General features: G+C 42.7%; 1 protein-coding gene across 1 annotated transcript in view; it reads left to right on the top strand.

The window, feature by feature from the left end:
• The first annotated feature begins 324 nt into the window (after positions 1-324).
• The window catches only part of Cpb2 (carboxypeptidase B2), a 40,122-nt gene continuing 13,450 nt past the window's right edge, over positions 325-26,996 (top strand). Inside the window, exons 1-7 of the mRNA XM_059274295.1 lie at positions 325-379; positions 1,406-1,496; positions 4,850-4,925; positions 6,502-6,626; positions 9,869-9,977; positions 16,596-16,697; positions 19,855-19,959. Coding sequence (XP_059130278.1) covers positions 325-379; positions 1,406-1,496; positions 4,850-4,925; positions 6,502-6,626; positions 9,869-9,977; positions 16,596-16,697; positions 19,855-19,959 — 663 coding nt within the window. The remainder of the gene's footprint in view (positions 380-1,405; positions 1,497-4,849; positions 4,926-6,501; positions 6,627-9,868; positions 9,978-16,595; positions 16,698-19,854; positions 19,960-26,996) is intronic.

Below are 26,996 nucleotides of genomic sequence, written 5' to 3'. Positions count from 1 at the left end.
TTGCTGCCCATGGTAGACTGAGTCTTCCAATGACAATTAATGTAATCAAAACAATCCCTCTACATGCCAGCTTGACTACACAATTCCACTTGAGACTCTCTTCCCAGATGATTCCAGATTGTGTCTGGTTGACAGTTTAAACACCACACAATGAGAGTAGTAAGAAAACTGATAGCCCAAATCAACTTTATTTGTAAATCTCCGCAACAAAGGACTATGATATGGAATATTCAATTACCATTTAGAAAAGAAAAGTAATGCTGTTAGAACAAGCATGATTTTAAAATATGCAATAGATTAATGGATAAAACTTTTTCAAAAGACATGAAAGAGGGCCAAACTGGGAAATCTGTGGGTCTTGATAAGAAGACTCGGAATTGTGAGTACATCCATCCTCCTCAAATTATGAACCTATACATTCAATAAACTCATGGGTATTGATTTTTAAATTTTATGCCAAAAAGCAGATCTCCCCAAGAGGCTTTTCTAGAGGCAAAGGAGTGAGGAGGCCGAGGAGCTCATTTTGTAAGATGCTGAGGATTAGTTGGAAGATTGGAGTAACCTGCATTTGATCCCCAGGACCAGTGTGAAAAAGCCAGGCATGGTGGTCTGTGCTTTTAGCCTCACACTGGAGAGACAGACAGAGAACAAAACCCCAGTAAAGCACAACAGCCCGGAAAGAGCCACACTATATTGGTGAGGAGCACCCCAGATTATGCTACAACAGCTAATAATAAGTCCTGAAATAGCCTTGCTCAATGCAATAAAGCCTCAATTAGTAGTCCATTTGTCTGTTATGACAACCACAAAATGCTTTCAACTACAGGCTTATACAACAGAAACATCTCACTGTGCTAGAAACAGGAAGCCCAAGGCAAAGGACAAGCAGAGTTTTCCAAAAATCATGTCTTTCCACCACGTGCACAGGGCGGGAGGGGATGGGTGGGGTCACTCTCAGGCTTCTGAGACACTAACCCTATTCAAGAAGGCTCTGCCTTTTGACCTCTTCACTTCCCAAATCCCTCACTTCTTAATGCCAATACTTTGGGGATTAGAATTTCAACATACAGATTTGAGAAGGACACAAGCCTCCACACCATGACATTTTTTGTGTCACCTATCAAGAGAAAACATAGGCTCTCCCTTGTACCTTCCATCCTGAGGGGAGGGGAGGTGTAAACTGTTTCCATTATACAACTCGATGTCTTGACATTCTTTGCTCCAGCCTCAGGAGAAGAGCCCATGCACATCCCATACATCCCAACTGCCTGAAACCCCAGGCCTCGGCATAGCCATGCAAAGTCCTGGGGATGCAACTCTTCTGCAGCCCAGGAAGAAGAAGGTTTGAGGCACGTTTGCTCTGTCAGCTGGTATGGAAACTTAACCCCTATCAATATTGACATAGATGTCTATCGAAGGTTTTGGAGACGCTTAAATGATGAAATGATGTTTGTTGTGGTGTCGAAAACCAGGGGCAAACACCAAAACGTTGCAAGGTAAAAATTTGTTTCATGCCCAGGCCACACTTGCACTCTCCTCAAGAGTAGGAGACTGAAGCAGCCCTGAGTAAAAAGTAGGGGAGCCTTTTCATAGTCAAGCTCAAGCCTGAAGAACATAGCAAGTGATTACAAAAGTGGAAATTTTTGCAGTTAGTAATTTAGTTAGTTAGTCAGTTTTTGAAACATCTTATGGTTAACCAATTCTTGGAACATGCCATGAAACAATGTATGTATGTATGTATGTATGTATGTATGTATGTATGTATGTATGTATGACATGTAAATCACAAGATTATAGAAGAAGAAAAAGTCAAAAAACAAAAAACAAAACCAAAACCAAATTGACCATTATCTTGGGACATGATTAGAGAAAAACACCATAGGGAAAAATATAGAAATAAATCAGATTCTAACATTATGCTTAACTAGGAAAAGGAAGAAAAAAATGGAGTCAGCTGGCCCCTAACAATGATAAGAGGGAAAGGAAAGGAGAGGGGGGGGAGAGAGAGAGAGAGAGAGAGAGAGAGAGAGAGAGAGAGAGAGAGAGAGAGAGAGAGAGAATTCCTTTGCTACACTTCCTACCAATAACTTCCAATGGCTAGAAAGATGAAATAGGAAAGACAATGGGGTGGGGGACTGGAGGGATGAGGGATGGTTTAAGGGAACTGGCTGCTCTTCCAGAACCTGGATTTGATTCCCAGTACCCATGTGGCAGCTCACAACTGTCTGTGACTCCACTTCTCAGGATCTGACACTCTCTTCTGGCCTTCATGGTCACTGCACACAAATGTAGGCAAAACACCCATACACATAAAATAAAAATTAAAAAGAAAGACCAAAGACATAGATGACTATTATTGTGTCCTAAGGTTTGGAAAGAGCTCTTATGCACACAAAGCTATAAGAAAATGATGGATAAAAATACATCTTCTAGAGAAGTCAGGGATGTGGCTCAGCAGCAGAGCACATGCCTAACATATGCAAGTCCCTGGGTTCAACCCCAACACTAGAAAGAACAAAAGAAAATTAAGTGGGGGCACTAATTGAAAACTGGTAGAAGACATTTGTGTGTGTGAATATCTGATAAGGATTACTACCCAGAAAAGAAACAAATGATACTAGTTAATTTATTATAAAGATACAAAGGAATGAGTAGAAAAAAATGAGCAAATAACCTGGATAAAAATAACACATAAGTATAAAATTGGAATACTAAATAATTGGAACATAAAAAAATATATGTAGCTGATAGGCCAGAAATTTAAAGTGAGTTAGTCAGAAAATTAAAATATAAGATCTCTGTGCTAGGTTGATTGGAGAAGTGAAATGGCAAATGTCAAGTGTTGGCAAGAGGAGACCAAAGGAAACTTTTCCCACTGCAAACACAGATGAATGAAAAAAGTGAAGGACTACTTTGACATCACCCTGTAAGATGAAAGTGAGGTGTATCTCATGAATCAGCGAGTCCACTTGTGAGGAAATTCTTGTAACATGTGCACTATGACAATAACCTTGAAAATACAACTGTAAAGTAAGAATAACATTCAGAGGAGGACATGTAGTATGGCCTTTTAAAAATTTAAATTTGTGGTACGTGCAAGGCAGGCACCCTACCACTGAGCTACACTCCTTACTTTTTCTAAAATAAAAATCAAATAAATCCAAACAGTTCCTCAAGAGTCCACACAGACAATAACCCACAGCTGTGTGTAAGAAGCACTGCCATAAAGAAAGACAAGAGATGAAGTGTCAAGGTGAAAAAATGGGATGTGGGAATGTGAGAGAGAAGGAAAAGCCCACAGGGACCTCCAAGGGTGTCAGGAAAGCTTCCCTGTGTCTTTCTCTTCCTGTGTGTGGGGGTGGATGGAGGTGTGGTGGTGTTTGAGACAGGCTCTCACTATGTAGCTCCGGCTGGCCTGGAACTTGCTCTGTAACCCAGGCTGGTCTCTGGATTACAGGGTGTATCATCATACATGTGGATATCATGTGTCCCTCTGCGCCTGGATTTTCACTTAGCATAATCTCTGTTATCAAACACAACAGAGTCTCATTCTTTTTTAAAACAATTAATTTAATTTTATTTTATGTGCAATGGTGTAAGGGTGTCAGATCTCCTGGAACTGGAGTTACAGACAGTTGTGAGCTGCCATATGGGGGCTGGGAATTGAACCTGGGTCCTCTGGGATAGCAGCCAGTGCTCTTAACCACTGAACCATCTCTCCAGCCCCAGAATCTCATTCTTTTAAAAACTGTTTGCCTTTAGATTTTTTATTTATGTGTGTGAATATTTTGCCTGTGTGTGTGTGTGTGTGTGTACATGTACCATGTGCATACCTGGTGCTTAAGGAGGTCAGAAGTGGGCATTTTATCTTCCAGAACTGGAGTTACGGATGGTTGTGAGATTTGTGGGTTCTGGGAACTGAACCTGAGTCCTCTGCAAGAATAACAGGTGCTCTTAACCACTGAGCCATCTCTCCAGCCCTTGGATCTCCTTTTTAAAAGACTTATTTGTTTTATTTTATGTGTATGAATGTTTTGCCTGCCCTGCAAGCATGTGAGCTGTGTTCATGCTGGGTGTCTGAAGAGATCAGAAGAAGATGTCAGATCCCCTGGCACCAGAGTGACAGGTGGTTGTGGGCTGCCATGTGTGTGCTGAGAATCCAACCCGGTTCCTCAGCAGAACAACAAATGCTCTTAACCACGGAGCCATCTCTCCAGCCCCAAGGATCGCATTCTTTTTAATGACTGGATATTATTCCATTGTGTGTGTGTCTGTGTATTTATCGCATTTTCTTTATCGACTTATCCACGGATGGACACCCAGATGAACGCCACAGCAGTGAGGAGTATTGCAACAACAACAACAACAACAACAAACGAGAACCCATGTGTCTCTCTGACATGCTAGTTTTATTTCCTTATGCCCGGCAGGACTGTCAGATCATATTCCAGCTGTATCTTTAATCTTTTGAGCAGACTCTGTGCTGCTTTCCATGATGGCTCTACTGATTCACACTCCCAGTGACAGCAAACCAGAGTTCTGCGTTCTCCATGTGCAAAACTAAAAGCAGATTTATGTGTTAGCTTTTTGTCCCACACGAGTCCTTGTACACCTGCACACACAGGAGGGAGAGGAGAGAGGCCAGTGCTCTGTGGACTTGAGAGCTGTGGTTTTGTGGTTGTTTAGTGGTACAGACTGTAAGAGATGCTGTTGACGTTTCACACCACGTCTGCCTACATCCTATACTCTTTACGTGTTGTTTCTGTCTTATAATGACCTAGAAGCTCCTTCAGTAAATGTGCACCGTTTTCACATTGTTATTTAACTCAAACCCTGTTTTCCTCCCCAGTGGCCAGGTGTTATCTGCTCTTCCTAGAACCTCTCGGCAAGTTCAAGTTCTTCAGAATCTTACTACAACCTATGAGGTAACGTCCCCTAACTTACATTTACATTAGCTTCCCCCCCCCCCCCGTGTGCCTTGTAAACTGTGTTCCCCCTCCAGTCCATCTGTATGTATCTAGCTGTAGCTACCACATGACCTTTTGTTTCCAGAACCAAACCTTTACCCGTGGTATCACCTCAAAGCTGTGAGCAGGTCAGTACAAACTGCTACAGTATCAGACGTTTGACAGTGTTTTGCTTGTAGAAAAGTGGTTCTTAGCCAAGGAGTAGGCTTATAAGCCACAGGAAACTTTTCTTAAAATGCCCGTTCCTGGAGTCCATCTCCCCGGGAAATCCTAGGTGTGGAAGACTGGCAGGCAGCAGAGAATGAATGAACCTGTGCTTGTTAGAGACAGAGGTCAGATCAGTTTGGAGGTGCAAGTTTGGAGATATAAGGGAGTGCTTGCTAAGGCTAAAGAGGGGAGAGGGAGCTGGAGGTGGTGGAGGTGCCTTCACTGGGGTGGGGGTGGAGGGTGGGAGTGGGTGAGGTTGGGGATGACTCTGTGGGAAGGAGGGTCATGATTCTCAGACTCAAAGCAGTTCCCAACTCAGGCAGAAGCAGCTGCAAGTGCTTTGCTTTAGCAAAACCCTTGGTTACAAGAATCCTCTGGGAAGAATGGCTCTGCATGAACACATTCACAGTGGGCTGGTGGCATGAGTAGCAGCCTGGGGCAGCATGGCCTTGGCCTGAGGTTATCACATGGGTGGCCATTAGGAGTCCCCTGCGCCTCTGACAGGAGCAGAACTGAGTGAGACATGTTCATAACCCTTTTGCAAGATAAAAATGAAACATCTCCACCAGAGAAAGGGTGAAAAATATCACAAAATTTATTTCACTTTATTCTTCTCATTTATTCTTTAATTTCATTGTTCAGTTAGCTTACAAAAAAAGTTGAGATTTGCTGTGACATTTTCAAACATACGTCACAATACTGCATTCTCATTTAAACCTTAGAAGCTCATTGCTTATTCTGATGCCGGATATATGATTTTAGGCAAATTAGCTCTGATCCTTAATTGGCTCATCTTTACAAAGAAAATAATAACATCTGCCCGGTTGATATCAAAATGGTATTCTAATGAGCGAAGGAAATGAGTCTGAAAGCACTTTGGAGAAGTGCCATAAAATGAGAAAAATGTAAATATTCAGAGGCATTAGATGAAAGAGACACTAACGTGATACTAATATCAAACACATGGGATCTCTACTAAGCAAAATCAATATGTAATCAAACTTCCTTCCTAGAGAGAATTTCATTTTTCTTTTAAGCACCTGAAACACATATCCAGCTCCACAGTAGAGTCATAAGTCTATTCATCTTCTCATCAAATATTAAGCATCTGGGGTGTTCCAGGGCCTGTTTGGCAACCAGAATGCCAGTGAATGAAAAGAGCTCCCTGCCGGATGACTGTTTGTATTACTGTGTGTGGGGTGGAGACCGTGGCTGAGAGGTGTCCTTGTCACAGCCCTTTTAGAGACATGGCTTTTATGTAACTACGGATGCAAATGATGTGAATAACTCAGCTTTTGATTTACTGATTTCCTCCTGGAAACTGTAGGTCGTTCTCTGGCAGCCAGTGACAGCTGAATTCATTGAAAAGAAAAAAGAAGTCCATTTTTTTGTGAACGCATCGGACGTCGACAGTGTTAAAGCCCATTTAAATGTGAGCAGAATCCCATTTAGGTAGGTAACCTTGGCAACGTCCATTCAACAGCTATGACAAACACCTACTATGTGCTTGACCAAAAAATGGTATAATTGCTTTGTGGGGAAAATAGAGTGAATTAAAAATGGTGGCATGGCAGTCTCTGAGAGGCTGGTGATAAGACCTAAGACCCAACTCAGTGACAATGGTTTAATCTCTTATCACTTCAATCCTTTATCTGAATTAATACTCAGTGGTCTTCAGAACCTCTCACTCATCCTCTTTCTTTGATTACTCTATTCCTAGATCTAACAGGCACAACTGTCATTCACTGTGGGTACTATTTGTCTCCTTGTTTCATTAAAAAACCTAACACAAGAAACCTAGGGAAAGAAGGAAGGTGTATTAGTCAGGGTTCTCTAGAGCAACAGAACTGATAGCATGAATATATACGTACATACATACATACATACATACATACATATATACATAATAGTGGGCACACTTGCAAAGAATCTTATTGACTTTTATGTGCATAGGTACTTTTCTTGAATGCGTATCTGTACACCACGTGTGTCCCTGGTGCCCACTGAGCTAGAAGAGGTTATCAGAGCCCCTAGAACTATTTGTATCAGCTGGTCTTCAGTCTACTTTGGAATCCTGAGAAAGTAGGCTCTAATACCAGTGAAGGAACCTCAGCATCGGGATAGATGGACTTGTCCGTGAGAGTGAGGGCAAGTAGGCAAAAAGCAAAAGCTGCTTCCTTCTGTGTCCTTTATGTAGGCTGCCACCACAAGGTGAGGCCCAGATTTAGGGTGGGTCTTCTGCCCTCAAATGACCCAGACTTAAGATGAGTCTTCCTACCCCAACTGATCCAATTCACTAAAACTTCCTCACAGACTTGCTTGCTGCTTAGGTTGTTTGTTAATTCCAGATGCAGTCAAATGGACCAGCAAGGATAGCCATCACAGGAGGGTTTGTTATCACACACAGCCCATCATGGCAGGGAAAGCGTGGTGGCAGGAACCGGTCATACTCCATCCACAGTCAGGAAGCAGAGAGCAATGGATGCTGCTGTTGGCTCCCTCTCTCCTCTCCATCCAGTCCTGGCTCCCAGTCCATGGAATACTGCCACCTACATTTAAAGTGGGTCTTCTCTGGCTCAACCTAATCTAGAAAATCCCTCACATGCCCAGAAACCCATCTCTTCAGTGACTCTAGTTCAGTGGTTCTCAACTTTCCTAGTGCTGCGACCCTTTAACACAGTTCCTCATGTTGTGGTGACCCCCAACCATGAAATGATTTTCATTGCTACTTCATAAGTGTAGTTTTGCTACTGTTAGGAATCATAATGTAAATGATATCTGATATGCAACCCCCAAAGGAGTCGCGACCCACAGGTTGAGAACTGTTGTTGCAGAGGCTGTCAAGTGGACAGTATGAACCATCACACCGTGGTAGGCTTCTGTCACCGATACTTTCTTCTCAAAGTTAGTGAATGTTTCTGAAGATCCAGCCCTGAACTAGAAAGATGGTCTGACTTGGCAGCTTGGCCCTGCCACTTAGTCACCTCTGTGTCATTGTAGGAATTATAAATGCACGCTGGAGATAAAATGACACTGACCACAGATCGTAAGTGACTTGAAAAGACTTTTTCAAAACAGTGTATTGAGTGTTGTTTCTGTTCATAGTCCATTCCCTCTTTTAGTTTCTCTGGTTTACTTTCTCCTCTCCTGATCCACTGCCTAGGAGCCAGGGTCCCTTGCTGTCCTTTTGTAGAGACCAGGGTCTTATGTGTCCTGATGGATATCCTCTATATCATATGCTGGGAGAATTATTGATAATTTGTTAGAGGCATTTACTGCCCCTTTCCAGGAACTGTGTAAGGTAGATGCTTTTCCCAGATGCAGGTGGAAAAGCGTTCAAAGGTTCATTTTATTTTTATTTTATTTTATGTGTATGTGTATTTTGCCTGCGTGTATGTGTATGCTCCACCTGTGTGCAGTACCCACAGAGGCCAGAAGAGGGCACCAAAGCCCATGGACTGGAGTTAGAGATGGTTGTGAGTCACCATGTGGGTGCTGGGATCTGAAACCCATTCTCTGCAGGAGCAGCCAGTGCTCTGCACTGTCTCTCCAGCCTTAGGGAAAACATTTTTTTAGCTTACAAGGAAACTTCCCAAAGTCAGCCAGTTGAAACATGGAGGCAGAAGTCAAACTCAAAACATTCAGACATCAAAGTCTTGGCTTTTAGCCATTGGCCTAAATAAAAAATCTTGCAAAATATTTGGTCATCTTTCATCCTGCACAACATCTGGGATACATCAGTGAAGCACAGGAAAGAAAGGCAGGCTGCTTCTCCTGTGTCCTACACTGAAAACTGAGATATTGACCTGACTGAAGCAGGTGTCCATCAACCTCTGTATTCTTGTCAAATTTCTGTTGCTGTGATAAACGCCAAGACCAAAAGCAACCTGGGGAGGAAATGGTTTATTTAATCTTACCTAATTACAGTTCATCATTGAGGGAGGTCAAGGCAAGAACTCAAGGCAGGAGTTTGAAACAGAAACCATGGGAGAGTGCTGCTTACTGGCTTACTCTCCGGCTTTTCAGCTACCTAAACAAACCTGAACCATCTGCCTAGGGATGGTGCCGCCCATAGTGGGCTGGGCCTTCCTACCTCAACCAGCAATGCAAAAAACAATGCCCCCACAGACTTGCCCACAAGCCAGTCTGGTGGAGGCAGTTCTTCAGTTGAGGCTCCCTCTGCCCAGGTGTCAAGTTGACAACCAAGATCAGCCATCACGGTTTTCCTGGAAAAACACACCGAAGAATCCCTGTCAAGACATAGAGATACTGTCGGGTGGTGGTGGCACACGCCTTTAAATCCCAGCACTCAGGAGGTAGAGCCAGGTGGATCTCTATGAGTTCGAGGCCAGCCTGGGCTACAGAGTGAGTTCCAGGACAGGCACCAAAACCACACAGAGAAACTCTGTCTTGAGAAAAAAAAAGAAAGAAAGAAAGAAATAGAGATATTGGTAGAGGAGGATAAGATCTGGATAGTCCTGAAGCTGTACCTTTCACCCGTGTCCACAGGGCTCGGCTAAAGAGGTTTGTGGGGTCCTCTCGTCTCCATTTACAGATGTGTCGTTTTACTTGCTAAACTGCTCATTAGACCTGCTGGTAACTCTCCCCCAAGCTCACATTCTGTGCGTGCTACGGGCCATGTGGGAAGGCCAGCCCTGTGCTTGCAAACCACTCACCTTCTGCTTCGTCATCAGCGTCCTGATGGGAGATGTGGAGGCTCTAATTCAGCAGCAGACGTCCAATGACACTGTCAGCCCCCGGGCCTCCTCCTCATACTACGAACAGTATCACTCGTTAAATGAAGTAAGTCACCACGCCGTTCCCGAAAGGTCCTGTTTCAATTAACCGGCGTTGCCATTTCAGCCACGGGGGATTATCCAAGAATCATAGCCAACCACTGTAGCTGGAGAATTTTTCTCCAGCTCCCGCCACCAAGTCCCGCCAGTCCCAGAGCCCACTTATAAAATAAACACATAGACTCTTACATTATTTAAACTGCTTGGCCATTAGCTCAGGCCTGTTATTGTCTAGCTCTTACTCTTATATTTAGCCCATTTCTATTAATCTTTACTTTGCCACATGGCTCATGGCTTACTGGTACCTTACATCTTCCTTGTCCTGATGGCGGCTCCCTCTCACTCCGCCTTCCACTCCCAGAATTCTTTTCCTTGTCCCGCCTATACTTCCTGCCTAGCCAATGGCCAATCAGTGATTTATTTACTGACCAATCAGCAACACACTTGACATACAGACCATCCCACAGCACTTCCCCTTTTCTTTTCTTAAAAAGGAAGGTTTTAACTTTAACATAGTAAAATTACATATAACAAAACAATTATCAAGCAAGAATTACAGTTACAATATTAAAGAAGAGATCCTATCTATCTTATATTTGTAAGTTTAAGGTTTTATATCTAACTTATCTTTTATTATAACTAAGGAAAATTGTAAGTATCTAGTCTTTAACCACATCAAAGACCTCAGAAGGATATACTACTACCTGAGAAATGGAGAAGGATATAAGCAACTTTTAGGAGTCTTGTAGGGTAGACAGAGACAGCTGGCAGCCTGGACAGTCATTCAAAGTTCTCTTGTAAAGTTGGGGCATCTGTCTTCAGCCCACAGGCCTAGAGTCTCTTATTCACTTTTCTCTGTGTCCTGTAGAATGTCTGGCAGTTTTCTCTGCAAAGCAGGAACCTGAAGGACCATTTTGTCAAGCAAAGTTCAGTGGTCACCTTTGTATGGGTCCTGCATGTCCAGTTGATCAGGCAGTCCAGGCAAGAACAGTTTCTTGCCCAAATGGCTATTTTTGTCAAGGTGAAGATAAGCTCCGTATGGAGTGTCTTCGATGCCCATCCTCCTCTCTGAAGTAAATCGGTGCTGTCAGGAGCAGACATGTCTCACTGTCCAGAAAGTCTAAATTTTTAAAACATTTTAAATGCCATATTCTGTAGGTCTTTGAAGTGTTTGAAGACTACCTATCTATCTGAAATATAACTATGTATACCTAGAAGACTTAACTAACATGGCTACAAATATGATTATCATAGATGACTAATTATTAATCTATTTTTTAATTATCCATTATAATTTTAAATGAGTTACATAAACATAATACCTCAAACAAGAATAGAAATATATATACAGTATAACAAAATTAAGTTTAAACTTGTATCAATAAACTAAAATCTATAGCAATGTAAAACATTTTAAACAAGTTGTTACTCTTTAAAAGTAGGTTCATTAATCTACCCTTTCATCCTATCATATTTAAACTATCCCCCTTTTTGTTTTAGAAAGAGATTGTATTTATAATCAACCTGATTTAAATAAAAATATTGTTTTTTCTCTGTCCCACACCAGAGGGCTCTTCTGATTTGGGACACAAGAATCTCTTAACCATTTTTTTTTTTTTTGAGCAATATGTCTGGGTTTAGAGGGGGAGTGAGCCAATTCCATCTCTAAAGCCAGCTTGGTATATTTGGGAATTAGGGCGTAGTTTTTCTTACTACTTCCTGCTGGAGGGGGGCGCTGTATCTTATGGGGATACAAAGAAAATTTTAGAATTATGGAATAGTCCATGAGGGTATGTCGTCTGAGCCAGTTGCCTTGAAACCATTCTGGATGTTGGATCATCAGGGCCATGGTGTCATTGGAGACCTTTCAGGTGGTCTTGGCTGGTCAAACCTGATGTATCTTAATCTGGAACAAATCCATAGCCTCTGGCTTTCTGTGGAAACAAAAGAGACTCTTTTCCAAAGCAACATATCCTTATATCCAAATTTTGAAGTCAAGGTATCTTTAAAATATACATTTTGGCATAACTCTATAGCTTTTACAATCAAATGTTTTTCTGCAGTTAAAAATCCCAAAGACAACACAATCCAGATTCTCTGTGTAATATCCATTTTTACGTGGCTTATTTTTTATACTACCTTTACTGTCTCTTTAATGACTTTATTTTTTAAAACTATGTATTTGTTTCTATAACTCTATATATCACCTTTTTTGTCTCTTTTAAGCCTACGTATCTTTTACACACATTGTAAACTATTACATCTGAATCTGTCTTATTGTGAATCTCTTGCCTTAAACTGCAGCAGCTGTGGCTGCTGGCTCCGCCCACCTCAGCTTCCCAACATGGCTACATTTACCGCCAGCTCTGGGAGCTATCGTGGGTCAATGCTTTTATCCAAGCAGCGTGTAGCCCAGAAACCTCTTTTTTTGTTTTGTACCTGCAAAGTCTAAATCCACCATGCAGCTTAATGTGCCACTTGCAGAGGCCTGATTCCCGCCATACTGCAGGTTGAGCGCACACGCCAGGAACCCGCCAGTAGCTCAAACCGGCAGCTGCTGCTCATTTGAGAGAGACAATTAGGAAGCTGTTTTTAGCTCCGTTTTAGAATCTTTTTTCTCAGTTTTTAGGTGGAAACTCTTGCCACCACGTTGGACGCCATTTGTTGCTGGAGAATTTTTCTCCAGCTCCCGCCACCAAGTCCCGCCAGTCCCAGAGCCCACTTATAAAATAAACACATAGACTCTTACATTATTTAAACTGCTTGGCCATTAGCTCAGGCCTGTTATTGTCTAGCTCTTACTCTTATATTTAGCCCATTTCTATTAATCTTTACTTTGCCACATGGCTCATGGCTTACTGGTACCTTACATCTTCCTTGTCCTGATGGCGGCTCCCTCTCACTCCGCCTTCCACTCCCAGAATTCTTTTCCTTGTCCCGCCTATACTTCCTGCCTAGCCAATGGCCAATCAGTGATTTATTTACTGACCAATCAGCAACACACTTGACATACAGACCATCCCACAGCAAACCACACTTCGGTTGATTAAATGGTGGGAATTCATCCTTTTGCTGGTCTCTCCCCTGGGAAGGTCGCCCCCATAGCTGACCAATTGGCTCTACAACAGCATGTGTATCTAAGGCTGAGTATCTCACACTGCTAGGGCTAATCCTGAAGAAAATATTGAATGCTAAGAACAGCAGAAAGTGAAGAATAGGACAGCTCCATTGAAACTGCCACAAAAATTACAATTAAGTTTATTATTAATGAATAATCACCAGATTATTAATTCACCTCACAGAAATAAAGTGATATATTCACTTATATTTAATATGCTACAAAGGAATACATTTAATCCTTCTGGGTGGGAACCTTTAAAACAGGATGTCTTTGACTGGGTGCCTAAAAAGACAGCAGGGACCACATCTCAGGCTCAGGTAATAAGAATCAATTTTATATTTCATCTCTGAAATCACCTGCTTCTTTCCAGTTGGTTAATCCAGAACCCTGTCTACTTCCAGGGCCTGTGCGCCTGGCTGATTGATGCGGGTCTTACATGCTTACACCACCACATTAATTCTCTTTAGAGCATACACCTATCTCTTGTCCTTAGGCCACTCCCCTCAGACCTCTGTCACCAGCAACGTGTGACAGACTTGATGCACAGGCTGGGCAGGAGTTTAATGGGCAGAGGGGGACGCCTTAACTTTTTAATTATTTTGTTCCAGAAAGTTCTATTGTCTTACCACATACCCACGAACGACTGGGAATGGCAAACAAACATACTCCATGACTGCATTCATTTCCTGGGGATTCCGTAGCAGAATGACACAGACTGTACAGACATTTCTCTATTTCATATTTCTGGAGGCAAGAAGCCCAAGATCTTGGCAGTCTTTGGTTTTCTCCTGAAGCCTCTTTCTTCGGTTTGGAGTCAGTTGTTTCCTCATCCTCAAAAGGTGTTCTAGTTTTCTTTCTACTGCTGTGATGAACGCCATGACCAAAAGCAACTTGGAGAGGAAAGGGTTTATTTAGTTTACATGTTCTGGGTCTCAGTCCCTCATGCAGGGAAGTCAGGGCAGGAGCTCAAGGCAGGAACCTGGAGGCAGGAACGGAAGCCATGGAGGAGTACTGCTTTCTGGCTTGCACCCTATGGCTTGCTTAGTCTGCTTTATTATGCCACCCAGAACCACTTACCTGCCCGGGGGTGGCACTACCCCCAATGGGCTGGACCCTCCTCTACCAGTTCATAATCAAGAAAACGCTCCCATATCCTTGCTTACAGCCAAGTTGATGGAGGCATTTCTCAATTAAGCTTCCTCTTCCCAGCTAACTCTAGCTTATGTCAAGTTGGCAAAAGCCCATCCAGGACATGTGGCTTTTCTCTGTACATCCCCACGTGTCTCCTTCCATCCTGATCTCTCCTTCTTTGGAGGACACTGGTCAGACCGGATCAGTGCCTGCTTTGAACTTCAGTACAATCACATTCTATGGTGCTGAGCATAGGGGCTTCAACATACCTGTTGGGGAAATACACTACATCATCACCATGATATTTCAGAAAGCATTTCAAATCTCTCCTCTCCCTACTCTAAATCCTTTCTAAAAGGCTCATGGGAGATGTGGCGATTTTACTCTTAGGAAATTCTTTTATTTCTTCCCTTCTCCTTCTACTTATGGTAACCTGAACATGCCCTCCACTCAAGGTGGTCTAGTAAGTTCTTCAGTGACACTGACTACATACAACTCTATTGGAGGAAGTCTGCTGAACCATTAGTGCTATAGCATTAATTAATCCATGTACTAGCTTCCTCAGACTCATTCACCGCTGGATAACTAATGTAGGAAATGGAATTCTAGTGAATTCCATTTGTTGGTTAAGTCTCTGACACTTTAGAAACTGATAGTGTCAGAACTTGGTGAACAGGCCCTTCAGGAGCACCTTTGTCCCCAGCATTGGTACAAGAACTCACACATGCTCTTGCTGTTTATGCCACCACAAGAGAACCTGAGGTAAGTGATGCTCCAGTTGCCATCAGCCAGGACTGCTGTGTGAAATCATCACTAGGAAAGCTCTCGGAGACAAAACCAAAGAGTTGAACATCATGAGTTCAGAAGGTCCAAGAGTACCTGGGAAGTTGGTCTGTATTAAGATATGACCAAGTTTGGTTCCAACTATCCCAAATCAGATGACAATTCAACACCTGCTTTAAAGGGGTTGCTAAACTCAGCCCCAGCAATTGCTTTTTCCTCCCATTGTAGTTTCCATAGAGCCTCAAATGCTGCTGGACTTCTGTGCTGGAGAGAGTCCGGAATGAAGCCACCTCTCCTGGTAGAGTCCTTTCCTTCAGCTTACCCTCGTATTTGCCTTTCGTTATCACAACAATCTCACAGGTTTATGGTGGGAAACAATAATGCTGACATCTTTCCTGTGTAAAAATGGTGCCCAGGTTGCCTTGGTCCTGAAAAGTGAATTTGTACGTGTGTGTGTGTGTGTGTGTGTGTGTGTGTGTGTGTGAGCGTTGTGTGCGTGCGTGCCCATGCATGTACGTGTGTTTGGAGGCCAGAGGTCTACATTTGTTATTGTCTTCAATTGCTTTCCACATTATTTTTTGAGACGTAGTCTCTGGATCCGTAGCTCGCTGACTCAGCTAGACTGGCTGGCCAGCAAGCTCTGAGAATCTGCCTGACTCTGTCCCTCCCAACATACTCCCCCTCTCCAGGAATAGGATTACACAGGCATGCTGCCGTGCCCAAACTTCTTACAGGTGCTGGGGATCTGAACTCGGGTCCTCAAGCTCACTCAGCAACCACCATAGCAACAGCAATCCCTAGCCCTGAAAAAAAATTTTTTTTAAGCCTTATAATGTTAGCTCCAGGATGCCTGGTAGGAGGACCCCATACATAGAGATAGAGTCTCAATGTGATAAGCCTCTAAAAGGAACTCTTGAATGGGCCATGGTGGCTCAAAACCACAACCTCAGTACTCAGAAGGCTGAGGTGGGGAGATGATAACTTCAAGGCCAACCTGGGTTACATAGGAGATCCTGTCTCAAAAGACAAAACAACAAAGAGCCCAAGGCCTAGCTCAATGGTAGAATGCTTGTCTATCACGTGCAAGGCTCTGCCTTCAATCATCAGATCTAGAAAATGGATAAACAATAATGTCTGGGCTGGAGAGCTGCCTCAGCAGTTAAGACACTGGCTGCTCTTCCATGGGACCGGGCTCCGATTCCCAGCACCCACAGAGCGGCTCACACCTGCCTGTAACTCCACTTTCAGAGGCTCCAATGCCCTCTTCTGGCCTCCACTGGCACCCAAGTGGTGTACAGACAAACACCCATAGACACAACATAAAATTAAATCAAAGCCAATCATTTCCAAGGCCACGTTTCAAAGATTAACTCTTTGTTCCACGCTTCTTACAGCCGTTTCACTTGCCCCCTAAAACTTAGATTCTTTCGGCGGCGGCGGAGGAAATACTCCATCCCCAGTGTTTTCAGCTCTCCTGTCTGCAGAGAATGGAGAGGGATCTCCTGTCTGCAAGGAAGCTGCCTCCCTCCTGTGCTCAGGGATGTCCTGAGAACTCGTCCTGTGACTAACCTGTGATTTCTGTCCTTGTAGATCTACTCCTGGATAGACGTTGTAACCGAGCGGTATCCTGACAGGCTCCAAAAACTCTACATTGGCTCATCATATGAAAAGTACCCACTTTACGTGTTAAAGGTAGGTGGGGAGAGTCACTTAGAGGGGGATATTAACTGTGCAATGATGTTTGTTATAGCTTAGTTCTACTTTTCTTTGAGCTCTGGAAATGTTTTTGTTTCAAGTGTATCTTAACTTTAATATCCAGCTACTTAGGAATAAATTACCTTTGTTTTTCCTTGAGTAATGAGTTTATGAGTGAAAAACACCTCTAGAATCAGACTCCCCTGTGTTCATGCTATGTTAGACAGCTAGATAAACCACTTTCTGTGGGTTTCACTGGCCACACGCATAAAATGACGGGAGTAGTCTCGCTACTCCTCAAGTCCTTGCTCTATTTATATTACTACCTCCTCAAATCGGCTGGGAGAGATTGTGTATCTTGAGTTGCTCTTGGACAAACAGTAGCCTAGCTTTTGAAAAACCAAAATAGGAGCCGAACCACCATCCAGATAAACTCAGAGAGCCGGGCAATTCTGCAGGGACCGCCTTAGTCACCAGAGGTGTGGCTATGTACTTTCAGTTGCAGAGTCTTGTGAAAGAGAATTTGATTTTTAAAAAATTAGTTACAAAAATAATTTCAGGATATGTAAATAAGGGAGAAGAGTTATAAAAATTAATGAATATTTACAGTAACCAAAACAAGAAGAAAAGAGGATTAAATATTGCCATCTATACCATTCTAGGAAGGCTTCTTTTCAACCTTGTGATTAACAATATCCAAAGAAAGGAGAGAGTAATATGGCCTTGGTCAAGGTGTCTTCTTTGAATATATGCTTAGGGAAGATCAGTGAATGTGAATTCTAGAAAAGCCGTAGGTATCATGACCATGAAAACATTTACTGGTTACACCTTTCCAATTCTGTAGTTCTGTTTTCTCCCACACTCTCTCCCTTAAGAAATGAAAGAAATGCTCTGTAGAAATGTAATTAATAGAAAAACACATTTGCTTTTAGTGGTGCAGAATTGGTACATGATGACCTGTAGTAGGTGAGCATTTGCAGGTGCTCTAAGGCAAGACTTTGAATCAGGATGCCTCAGGTTCAATCTGTCCTTCTTAGGAACTTCCAGGGCAGACTCAAGGCAGAGATGAGGCATATGGATTCCTTTAGCGAATCAGTCAGTTAATAGGTTAGTTCCACGGGAACTGTCATGCATGCCCACCCATGACACTTTCTCGTTTTGTGTGCATCTTGCAACTGGATGTCTGGAAGCTGGATGAACACATGGGGAAAGTCATCCATCCTGGTTGGTTGCATCAAGTTTTACTCTAGTCTCTGCAGACCCACAATGTTGTCAGTGTCAAGCCGACAGGCAATTTATCCCTAAAGCTGAAGTATGCAAATATGAATGAATGATCAAGTAAGGCAACTAACCTGGACAAGTAAGGACTTTCCTGACTCTGACTAGATAGAATCACCCGCATCTGTTTGATTAGATGATTTGACTATTAGTGGCCATTTTTCTTTTTCCTTTATTTAGATATTGCTATTAGGAAAGGCAAGTTAGTTAGGGTTTCTATTGCTGTGATGAAACACCATGACCAAAAAGCAAGTTGGGGAGGAAAGGATTTATTTGACTTATACTTCCATATTGCTGTTTATCATTGAAGGAAGTCAGGACAGGAACTCAAACAGGACAGAAACCTGGAGGCAGGAGCTGGTGTAGGGGCCATGGAGAAGTGCTGCTTACTGGCTTACTCAACCTGCTTTCTTATAGAACCCAGGACCACCAGCCCAGGGATGGCCCCACTCACAATGAGCTGGAACCTCCCCCATCAATCACTAATTAAGAAAATGCTTCACAGCTGGATCTTACAGAGGCATTCCCTCAATCGAGGTTCCCTCTTTCAGATAACTTTAGTTTGTGTGCCAAGTTGATGTAAGACTAGCCAGCACAGAAACCTTCCTAGGAGGATGTAAATGACGATATTCACTCGCTTTTCTTCTTGATTTGGTTACACTACATATTTGTTTGAGTTTATAATCCTTCTCCCTTTTCTCCATATCCTGAATTTATTTTTGTAAATAATTTCAAAGAATCAAATCTATGGGGTCTGTAGAGTTGGCTCAGTGGTAAAGAGCACTGGCTGCCCTCTCAGAGGACCCAAATTCAATTCCCAGCACCCACAAAAATAAGGAAAAATGTTTTAAATCAAATAAATCACGATTGATTTTGGAAATGTTCTTGAGAATTCTTTTTCATTGATAATTTCATGTGTGCATATATTTGGTCAAAGCCCACCCCCTCCCCTTCAATTCCTCTCTATTTCTCCTCCCTTCCCCTCCCAGCTTCATGTTCTCTCTCTGTCTCTCTCTGTGTGTCTCTCTGTCTCTGTCTCTCTCCACACTTATGCACCCATATGTGCACGTATGTAGGACCATCTCCTGGAGCATGGTAGACTTGCAGGGGCCTCAACCCTGGAGAAAACTTACTCTCCCTCCCTCAACAACCACCAGTTGCCTCCATCCATGCTGGGAGTTTGGCTGGCTTGACCTCGAGAATCCATCTACAGATGTCAAAGGTTGTCACTGTGTAAAGACTGATTCTTCTTGCTCCACAGAGTTGACACCTTGTGCTAGCCCTCCACCCTGTACATCAGATCAAAGCCCCTGTCCCCAATCTAATGGGACCAGTTTACGAATCAACTGGTGATATTTCATCCTTTGGGGGTGAAGTGCAGAAATAGTAGTGCATAAAAAGTGTACTCCATGGAGGAATTTTGAGGGCTTGTATATTCCCAAAGTCTCTATCCTTCCTGCACACAACTGCCCACCAGCAAATAGCACCTACGTACGGGGAGTAAAGACACACTTGTGATAATGCTCTTTGCTTCTCTTTCTGTCTGCATGCCTACGTAGTGCAGGGGCAGGAGTTCTGGCTTCAATTTCATTCCCAATTCACACATGCATCAGACCTAAGCAATCCTCCCATCATCTCACCAGCTTTTAAATTTGCTCTGAGAACTTTCAAAGTAACACAGAGAACAGTGTCTATGCAGTAAGTCCATTGAAAGGATGGAGTAAAGGAAAAGACATGATAGGGTTATACTGTTTGCGGTTGTATATTTATTTGTTTGTTTGTTTACTTCTCTCTCTCTCTCTCTCTCTCTCTCTCTCTCTCTCTCTCTCTCTCTGTGTGTGTGTGTGTGTGTGTGTGTGTGTGTGTGTGTGTGCAGGTTTCAGGAGAGAAACAAACAGCTAAAAATGCCATATGGATCGACTGTGGAATCCATGCCAGAGAGTGGATCTCACCTGCTTTCTGCTTGTGGTTCATAGGCTACGTAAGTACTTCCCATGGGCCAGTGTTTCAATTGTGTTATGACTAAGCTGCACTTTCCCACATCACAACCTGGAATTCTTGGTTCAAGTTTTACAAGTGAAGCTTGGGAAACTGTCATGTTCACATGGAACGATAATTAGGAAACAATAGTCTATCAAGTGATAAGCTTCCTAAAGTAGAAAAAATATTTGAAGAAATTATTTTTTTGGTCTTAATCATCATCATCATCATCATCACCATCATCATCATCATCATTTTGGTTCGTATTGTCTAGACACCTTTTGCCACATCCCACCCTTGGGAACTGAACATGAAGCACACACTTACAGATCAGATAATGCTTTTCCATGTGTCATAATAAAGAATTCTGTCCTTGAAGAAGGGATTGGCATTAAGAAAAAGCCATATACAGTCGGGTAGTGGTGGTGCACGTCTTTAGTCCCAGCACTCGGGAGGCAGAGCCAAGTAGATCTCTGTGAGTTCAAGGCCAGCCTGGTCTACAAAGCGAGATCCAGGACAGGCACCAAAACTACACAGAGAAACCCTGTCTCGAAAAACCAAAAAAAAAAAAAAAAAAAAAGAAAGAAAGAAAGAAAGAAAAAAGAAAAAGCCATATATAAGACAAAGGGTATGCCATAAAAGTGATAATTAGGAGGGCTATCAGCCTCCACAATGAATAAAAACAGTAAGATTATGCTTCAAATCCTACAAAATGGGCATATGTACCATCCATTCTGATTAATAGAAAGAGACGTACTGGAAAATTCAAAATGCATACCTTTTGATAACACTACTCACAAAGACTATAACAAAAAAAGATCAGTCAGAACATTAGGACATCATTGGTTAGATCTCTCTTACCAAACAGAACACATCAAACATAACACATCAAACAAAGTTATTTCTGCCTGCACTGGGTCCTAACAAATGCAACACTCCTAACCACTGTCACCTGCTTCACATCTTCCCTTCTCCAATAAATTTGAGTTTGTTAGAAGTCTCAGGGGAGACTGTTCCTGGGGAGATGTGAATAAAATGTCCACTCAACCCAGAAATCGAAGCAATCACAGACCTACGTAAGGACACCGCTCAAGAACCAGCGGGTTTAGTGGGGTTACTTCCGGGAGCAGAAAGGACATAAAGGCAGCTGTTATTACCGAAAGCCTGCCCCAGCACAACTGACAGCTCATGAAAGCCGGAACCCTAGAGCTCACTGCACACTTTCAGGCAGCTCTACAGGTTGAAGAGCGTCCCTTGTAGGTGACTTGGCTAGTCTGATCATCAGCCAGGTAGTTCATCTGATTTCTGTCTCCCCGGAGAGCCTTACTTTCTACTTGATAAGTGAGGGACCTTGTGTGTCTGGTCAGTTTCAGGACTTTCCTGAAACTCCTGAGTTGTTTAGAGCTTGAGTCATCATCGCCTTCTTCTTCTTCTTCTTCTTTTTCTTCTTCTTCTTCTTCTTCTTCTTCTTCTTCTTCTTCTTCTTCTTCTTCTTCTTCTTCTCCCTCTTCCTCCTCATCCTCTTCCTTCTCCCCCTCCTCCTCCTTTCCTTCCTCCTCTTTTTTCTTCTTTCTTTTTTGTTTTTTTCCAAGATAGGGTTTCTCTGTGTAGCCCTGGCTGTCCTGGAACTTGTTTTGTGGACTAGACTGGCTTCTGCTTCCCGAGAGCTGTGATTAAAGGTGTGCACCACCTTTGCCCAGCTGCCTGAGTCTTCTTAATAAGCCTTCTTTTAGAACTTCCTGGGTTTCAAAGAGCTTTTTTAAAAAAAAAAAAAACATTGTCCAACAGTACTGCAGCATCCCTGAGCCTACTGAATAGTTTTCACCCGCCATTGAAACAATCTGGACCAAATGAGATTGGTTCCAACTCACCCATCCCTCAGCAGTGCAGTCATTTGGTTGCCTTGCACCTTACCCAAGCTGGATAGCTTTAATAAAGGGGTCATCGGTGCTGTGGGATGGTCTGTATGTCAAATGTGTTGCTGATTGGTCAATAAATAAATCACTGATTGGCCAGTGGCCAGGCAGGAAGTATAGGCGGGACTAACAGAGAGGAGAATTGAGAGAACAGGAAGCTGGGTGAGAGAGACACTGCCAGCCGCCACCATGACAAGCCGCATGTGAAGATCCTGGTAAGCCACGAGCCACGTGGCAAGGTATAGATTAATAGAAATGGATTAATTTAAGATATAAGAACAATTAGCAAGAAGCCTGCCACGGACATACAGTTTGTAAGCAATATAAGTCTCTGTGTTTATTTGGTTGGGTCTGAGTGGCTGTGGGACTGGCGGGTGAGAGAGATTTGTCCTGACTGTGGGCCAGGCAGGAAAACTCTAGCTACACATCGGCTAGTGGAGAACGAAAGTGAGAACATTTATTTTTCACTTATCTCTGAAGCTGAAAATGGCCAGAATGAAACACCAGTTCATATTGGCAGTGGTTCATTTTGGCAAAATTCCCCCAATACGTTTCCTTCTCAACACAACGCCTTTTCTTCCAGCTACCCTTTACCCATTTGCTGACTCTTTGTAAGACTATTTTATTTATTCTACAAATATTCATAAGTCATCCCTGAGAACCTAGACTCTGGAGAGACGGGGAGCAGACTATGGCTTGAGGATTTTACCATCAAATATTTTATCTTAGTGGTACTCAGTAGATACTTTTTTACTCAAGTCAATAATCATGTCAGTAATTCCCACTGAGTGAGTGAGCATTCAAGCCTCATCTGCCTACAACTAATGCAGGCCACTGACTCTTAAAATATTTCAAACCACTGCTGGAGGAAAAGTCAATCCAAATACTTTCAAATAGTTTGAATGGGACTGTAACTCAGTGGTTAATTATTCCAATGGCCCTAGGTTCAAAACAGGTTTTGCATGGGTGGATTCTACCTTTAAAGGTTACCTGAGTCAAAGGTGAACTGAAACCCTTAGCTCAATTTACTTTACTCCCTCCGAGATCTTAATAAGTATTGGAAACCCATATAGTCCACCCTCAATGATGGCATTAATTCACTTTGAGAAGCCCAGGGTTGGTCATGTCCCCCTCTCTGTTTCTCACTAATTCTCAAGGGCCAAGTTAGATTCCTTCTATTTCTGCAAAAAAAGAAGCTGAGACTAGTGTGTCCGTCCCTACATCACCACAGCCGAGCCCCAGCTCATGGTCTGGTCATCATAGTAGCCCAGTATATGCACACTGAGCACCACACCTCACTCGGCACTTTCTCCAACAACTCGCTCTTCGACCTGCAACTTTACCCTGGAAAACTCTCCCCTAATTGCCCACAAAATTGGCCCTTCCATCCTCATCATTTTCCTGCTTCTCCTCACCTGATCTGATGTATGCCTTCATAGGAACAGTGCCTCCTGGGAGCTCCATCCAGCACCTCACCATGTGCCAAGAGGCCTGGAGGACTGCATTAATAGTCTGCATCCTGATACCACTGGTCTCTTTCTGTGTCTTCCTCAGATTTCATAATATGGTTGCACTCTCCCATCTTTTCTGCCTCTTTTCATCCACTGGCCTCCGGATCAACCCTCGGGACCTACTTTGTGGTTCTTTACTCCCCCAGCATCCCTTTCCACCATTCTGACTAAAGTTAAAGCTCGTGTGTGAGATCCATCGACCAGGTGAGAGTCTCACTTCCTTGACATCGGCATTACTATGTCGAGCATTATTTCTAGCTCAGTGGATTTCTCCTGTGGCCGTCCTCTGAACAACGTCAGACATTGTGTTTTCCCACCCCTACACCCAGAGAACCACCATGAGAAGCCAGGAGCCACTAAACATGGCTTCCTCGTTTCATCTTCAGCTTTCCTCAGTCTTGCAGCTGTTTAGAAAACACACTTTCAGAAAACCCAACTAGATCTCTTGGCTTGAAGATGTGTGTTTCTAATTCATCAGATCTTCTGAGCGCTCTCTCTCTCTCTCTCTCTCTCTCTCTCTCTCTCTCTCTCTCTCTCTCTCTCTCTCCCCCCCCTTAGGTTCTCTGTTATCATATTAAAAACTTCTCAGTCACCTGAATCCTAAATTCTCTGCTCCATTGATGTGACATTCAGAAGTTTCAACTTCAAACACCTCCAGAATTCATCCTCATCCTTTTCAGTCATTTGTACATCCTATACTGTTTATCGTTATAGTTACAGAATTGAATTGCTGCAACTCTTTTCTAGCCATAGGGCTATATGGTACTGTTTTTGGTGTTCCCATGACTCAGTGTATTGTTTGGTTCCTTAACCAGTGCCCTAAATCCCTCATGAAATTTGAAATTTAAATTACTGAATTGGGTTTTGAAGTACAAGCATGCCTAAATGGTACCTACTATTGGCCAAGTACGTCATTGTTATTGGCTGCGTTCTGAATTATCTGAATATGTACAGGGATTGATAAAAAGATGGTGACATCTCTTTCCTGTATCTCTAATCATGGTGGGTGTGGCTATGAAAAATGCATGGCATGTGGAAGGTTTTTATGTTACTTTAATCTCTATGAGATGATTATTGGCTGATGCTTTGGTAGCTTTGTTATTTAGGACACGTAGGAGAGAAAGCGTCAGGATGAAAAGCGGAGTCTTCGTCCATCACAGCCCAGCAGACAGGAATCAGCTTGGCCTCCTCTTCCATCTTCCAGTCTTCTGTCCTCTTCTCCTTACAGCATCTCTGTGATTTCACTTGGGCTACTTTTCTTGTTGGAAAATCCTACTTCCAGCAAATATTGAACTGTTTTCAAATATTGTGTGCCAGGTACAATTCCTTCAACTATCTACCTCATTAAAAGCAATTCATTCACTAGATATAAATACCATGCTCACTATAGCAGTGATTTATTAGATGACACACTCATGGAGATGAGACACTCTTCTCAAATCAACACCAGAGAATCATTTGAAATCTGAGTAATGTAAATAAATAAAATGTCAAACAGGTTAAACATAGAATTGCCATATGATTCAGCCATTCCACTCCTAGGTATCTCCCCAAGACAATGAAACACACACACACACACACACACACACACACACACACTTACAAATGTTTACAACAACTGCATTCGCAATAGTCAGAAGGTGAAAACAGTACCAATGCCCGACCACTTAGGAGTGGAGAAAGGAAATATGGTGGCTCTCTACAATGAAATTCAGCACTGCAAAGGAGCGAGATTCTAACTCATGCTATTGCAGAGATGATCCATGAGAGCATTATACTGTCAAAGAAGCCAAACACGAAAGCTACACATCTCAATAATAGGCAGACTCACAAAGACAGGAAGCTTAGCGGCCGGAGAGATGGCTCTGCAGTTAAGAGCACTGGCTGCTCTTCCAGAAGACTTGGGATCAATTCTCAGTGCTCATATGGCAGCTCACAACTGTCTGTTACTCTAGTTCCAAGGGGCCCAATCCCCTCTTCTGACCCCCAAGGGCACCAGGCAAACACATGGCACACAGACATTCATGGAGCCAAAACACCCCCTGTACATGTAAAATTAAAACAAGTAATCTTAAACCCGGGGGGGGGGGGGGGGGGGACACGGACGGACGGAAAGATTGGCTGTGGGCAGAGTCTAAGGATGCGAAGGGAGGTGGAATCGGAGTGACTGTCATGGAGGCTCTGAAATCAGAGAGTGGCGACATTTACACTGTCCCGTGAAAATGCCAAGGACCACTGAGTTTCACTTTTAAAACATCAAATTTCTGGTATGTCAGTTAAGTCTCAGTAAATCTATTAAAGGCAATAATAATTCCCCTTTCCCGTGGGATGACTGCTTCAGAGGCATATGTGTGGAGGCATGGGTGGGGCTTGGACCAGGAACCCAAGCCTGTTCCAACCCATCCTCACTCCATCTCTCTGGGTCCTTCATTGTGGGATAAAGAAATCCAAGGGCTAACACTGAATATCTCTCAGGGTCCAGCTTTGCTGGAAGACTGTTATAGAATCAATCAGTGATAAAGGAGGGTGAAGCAATGAAGAACCCCATCATGCCACATTTATCAAAATAAGAAACACTGGGGGCTGGAGAGATGGGTTAGCAGTTAAGAGCACTGGCTGCTCTTACAGAGGACCCAGGTTCAATTCCCAGCATCCACATGGCAGATCACAACTGTCTGTAACTCCAGTTCCAGGGGATTTGACATCCTCACACAGACATTCATGTAGGCAAAACATGAATCAATGCTCATAAAGTAAAAATAAATAAATTACATTAAAAAAACACCATGAACATTAAAATGATGCATGCTTTATTACTTTGAAAGTAATAGGCTCTTCTGTTACTCTTTTAACAATGAATACTACATTCCTCCTGGAAAATGACATAAACATAATTCACAAATTTGTAGCAGGAAATGTATTTAACTTGTCACTGAACTACTTCAAAGAATTTTTTCCTCAAATGCAAATTCTCCTTCCTTTCATTAAGCTTTTATTTCTTAAACTGAAGATTTAAGAAAACACTTGCTTCTTTCTTCTATCCTTTTCTGTTTTATTTTGGCAAGCAACTGTGGCATGACTCACCCAGTCATTATATAGGAATGTTGGCCTGGCATTTTAACTACTTAAGGGTAAAAATATAGATGCGGTTAAATAGTGTTTTCTATTCTTATTGTTTTTAGCTACTATTTTATTATTTCTCATTTTTACTACATAAACATCTTATTATTTGTATAGTATGGATACTGTAAACAAATCCGATAAGCAATGAATGGATTTAGGAAAGTATTTGCACAGAAGCTGAATTATCTATAACATGAATAGGATTCTTACAAGCAATTGAAAAAGAGGATAAGTAATTCAGTAGAAAAGTGGGTCAAGCACATAAATTGGCAAATCAGATGGGCCAAGAAATCTCTGAAAAGAGAATTAAACTTTCTAATATGGCAGTTAAAATTAAGGTCTAAAGTTTTCAGATTGGTACAACTTAAAAACGATGACATTGTTACAGGAAATGGGCATGCACACTGCTGGTGGGAATACATCATTTACTCACTGACTCTTTATAGAAATCAACCTGGCAACAACAATTAATATCTAAGTGATGTACT

The sequence above is a fragment of the Peromyscus eremicus genome, chromosome 9 (assembly GCF_949786415.1).
Source record: "Peromyscus eremicus chromosome 9, PerEre_H2_v1, whole genome shotgun sequence".
NCBI lineage: Eukaryota > Metazoa > Chordata > Mammalia > Rodentia > Cricetidae > Peromyscus > Peromyscus eremicus.
This window is presented reverse-complemented; position numbering and strand designations above follow the sequence as displayed.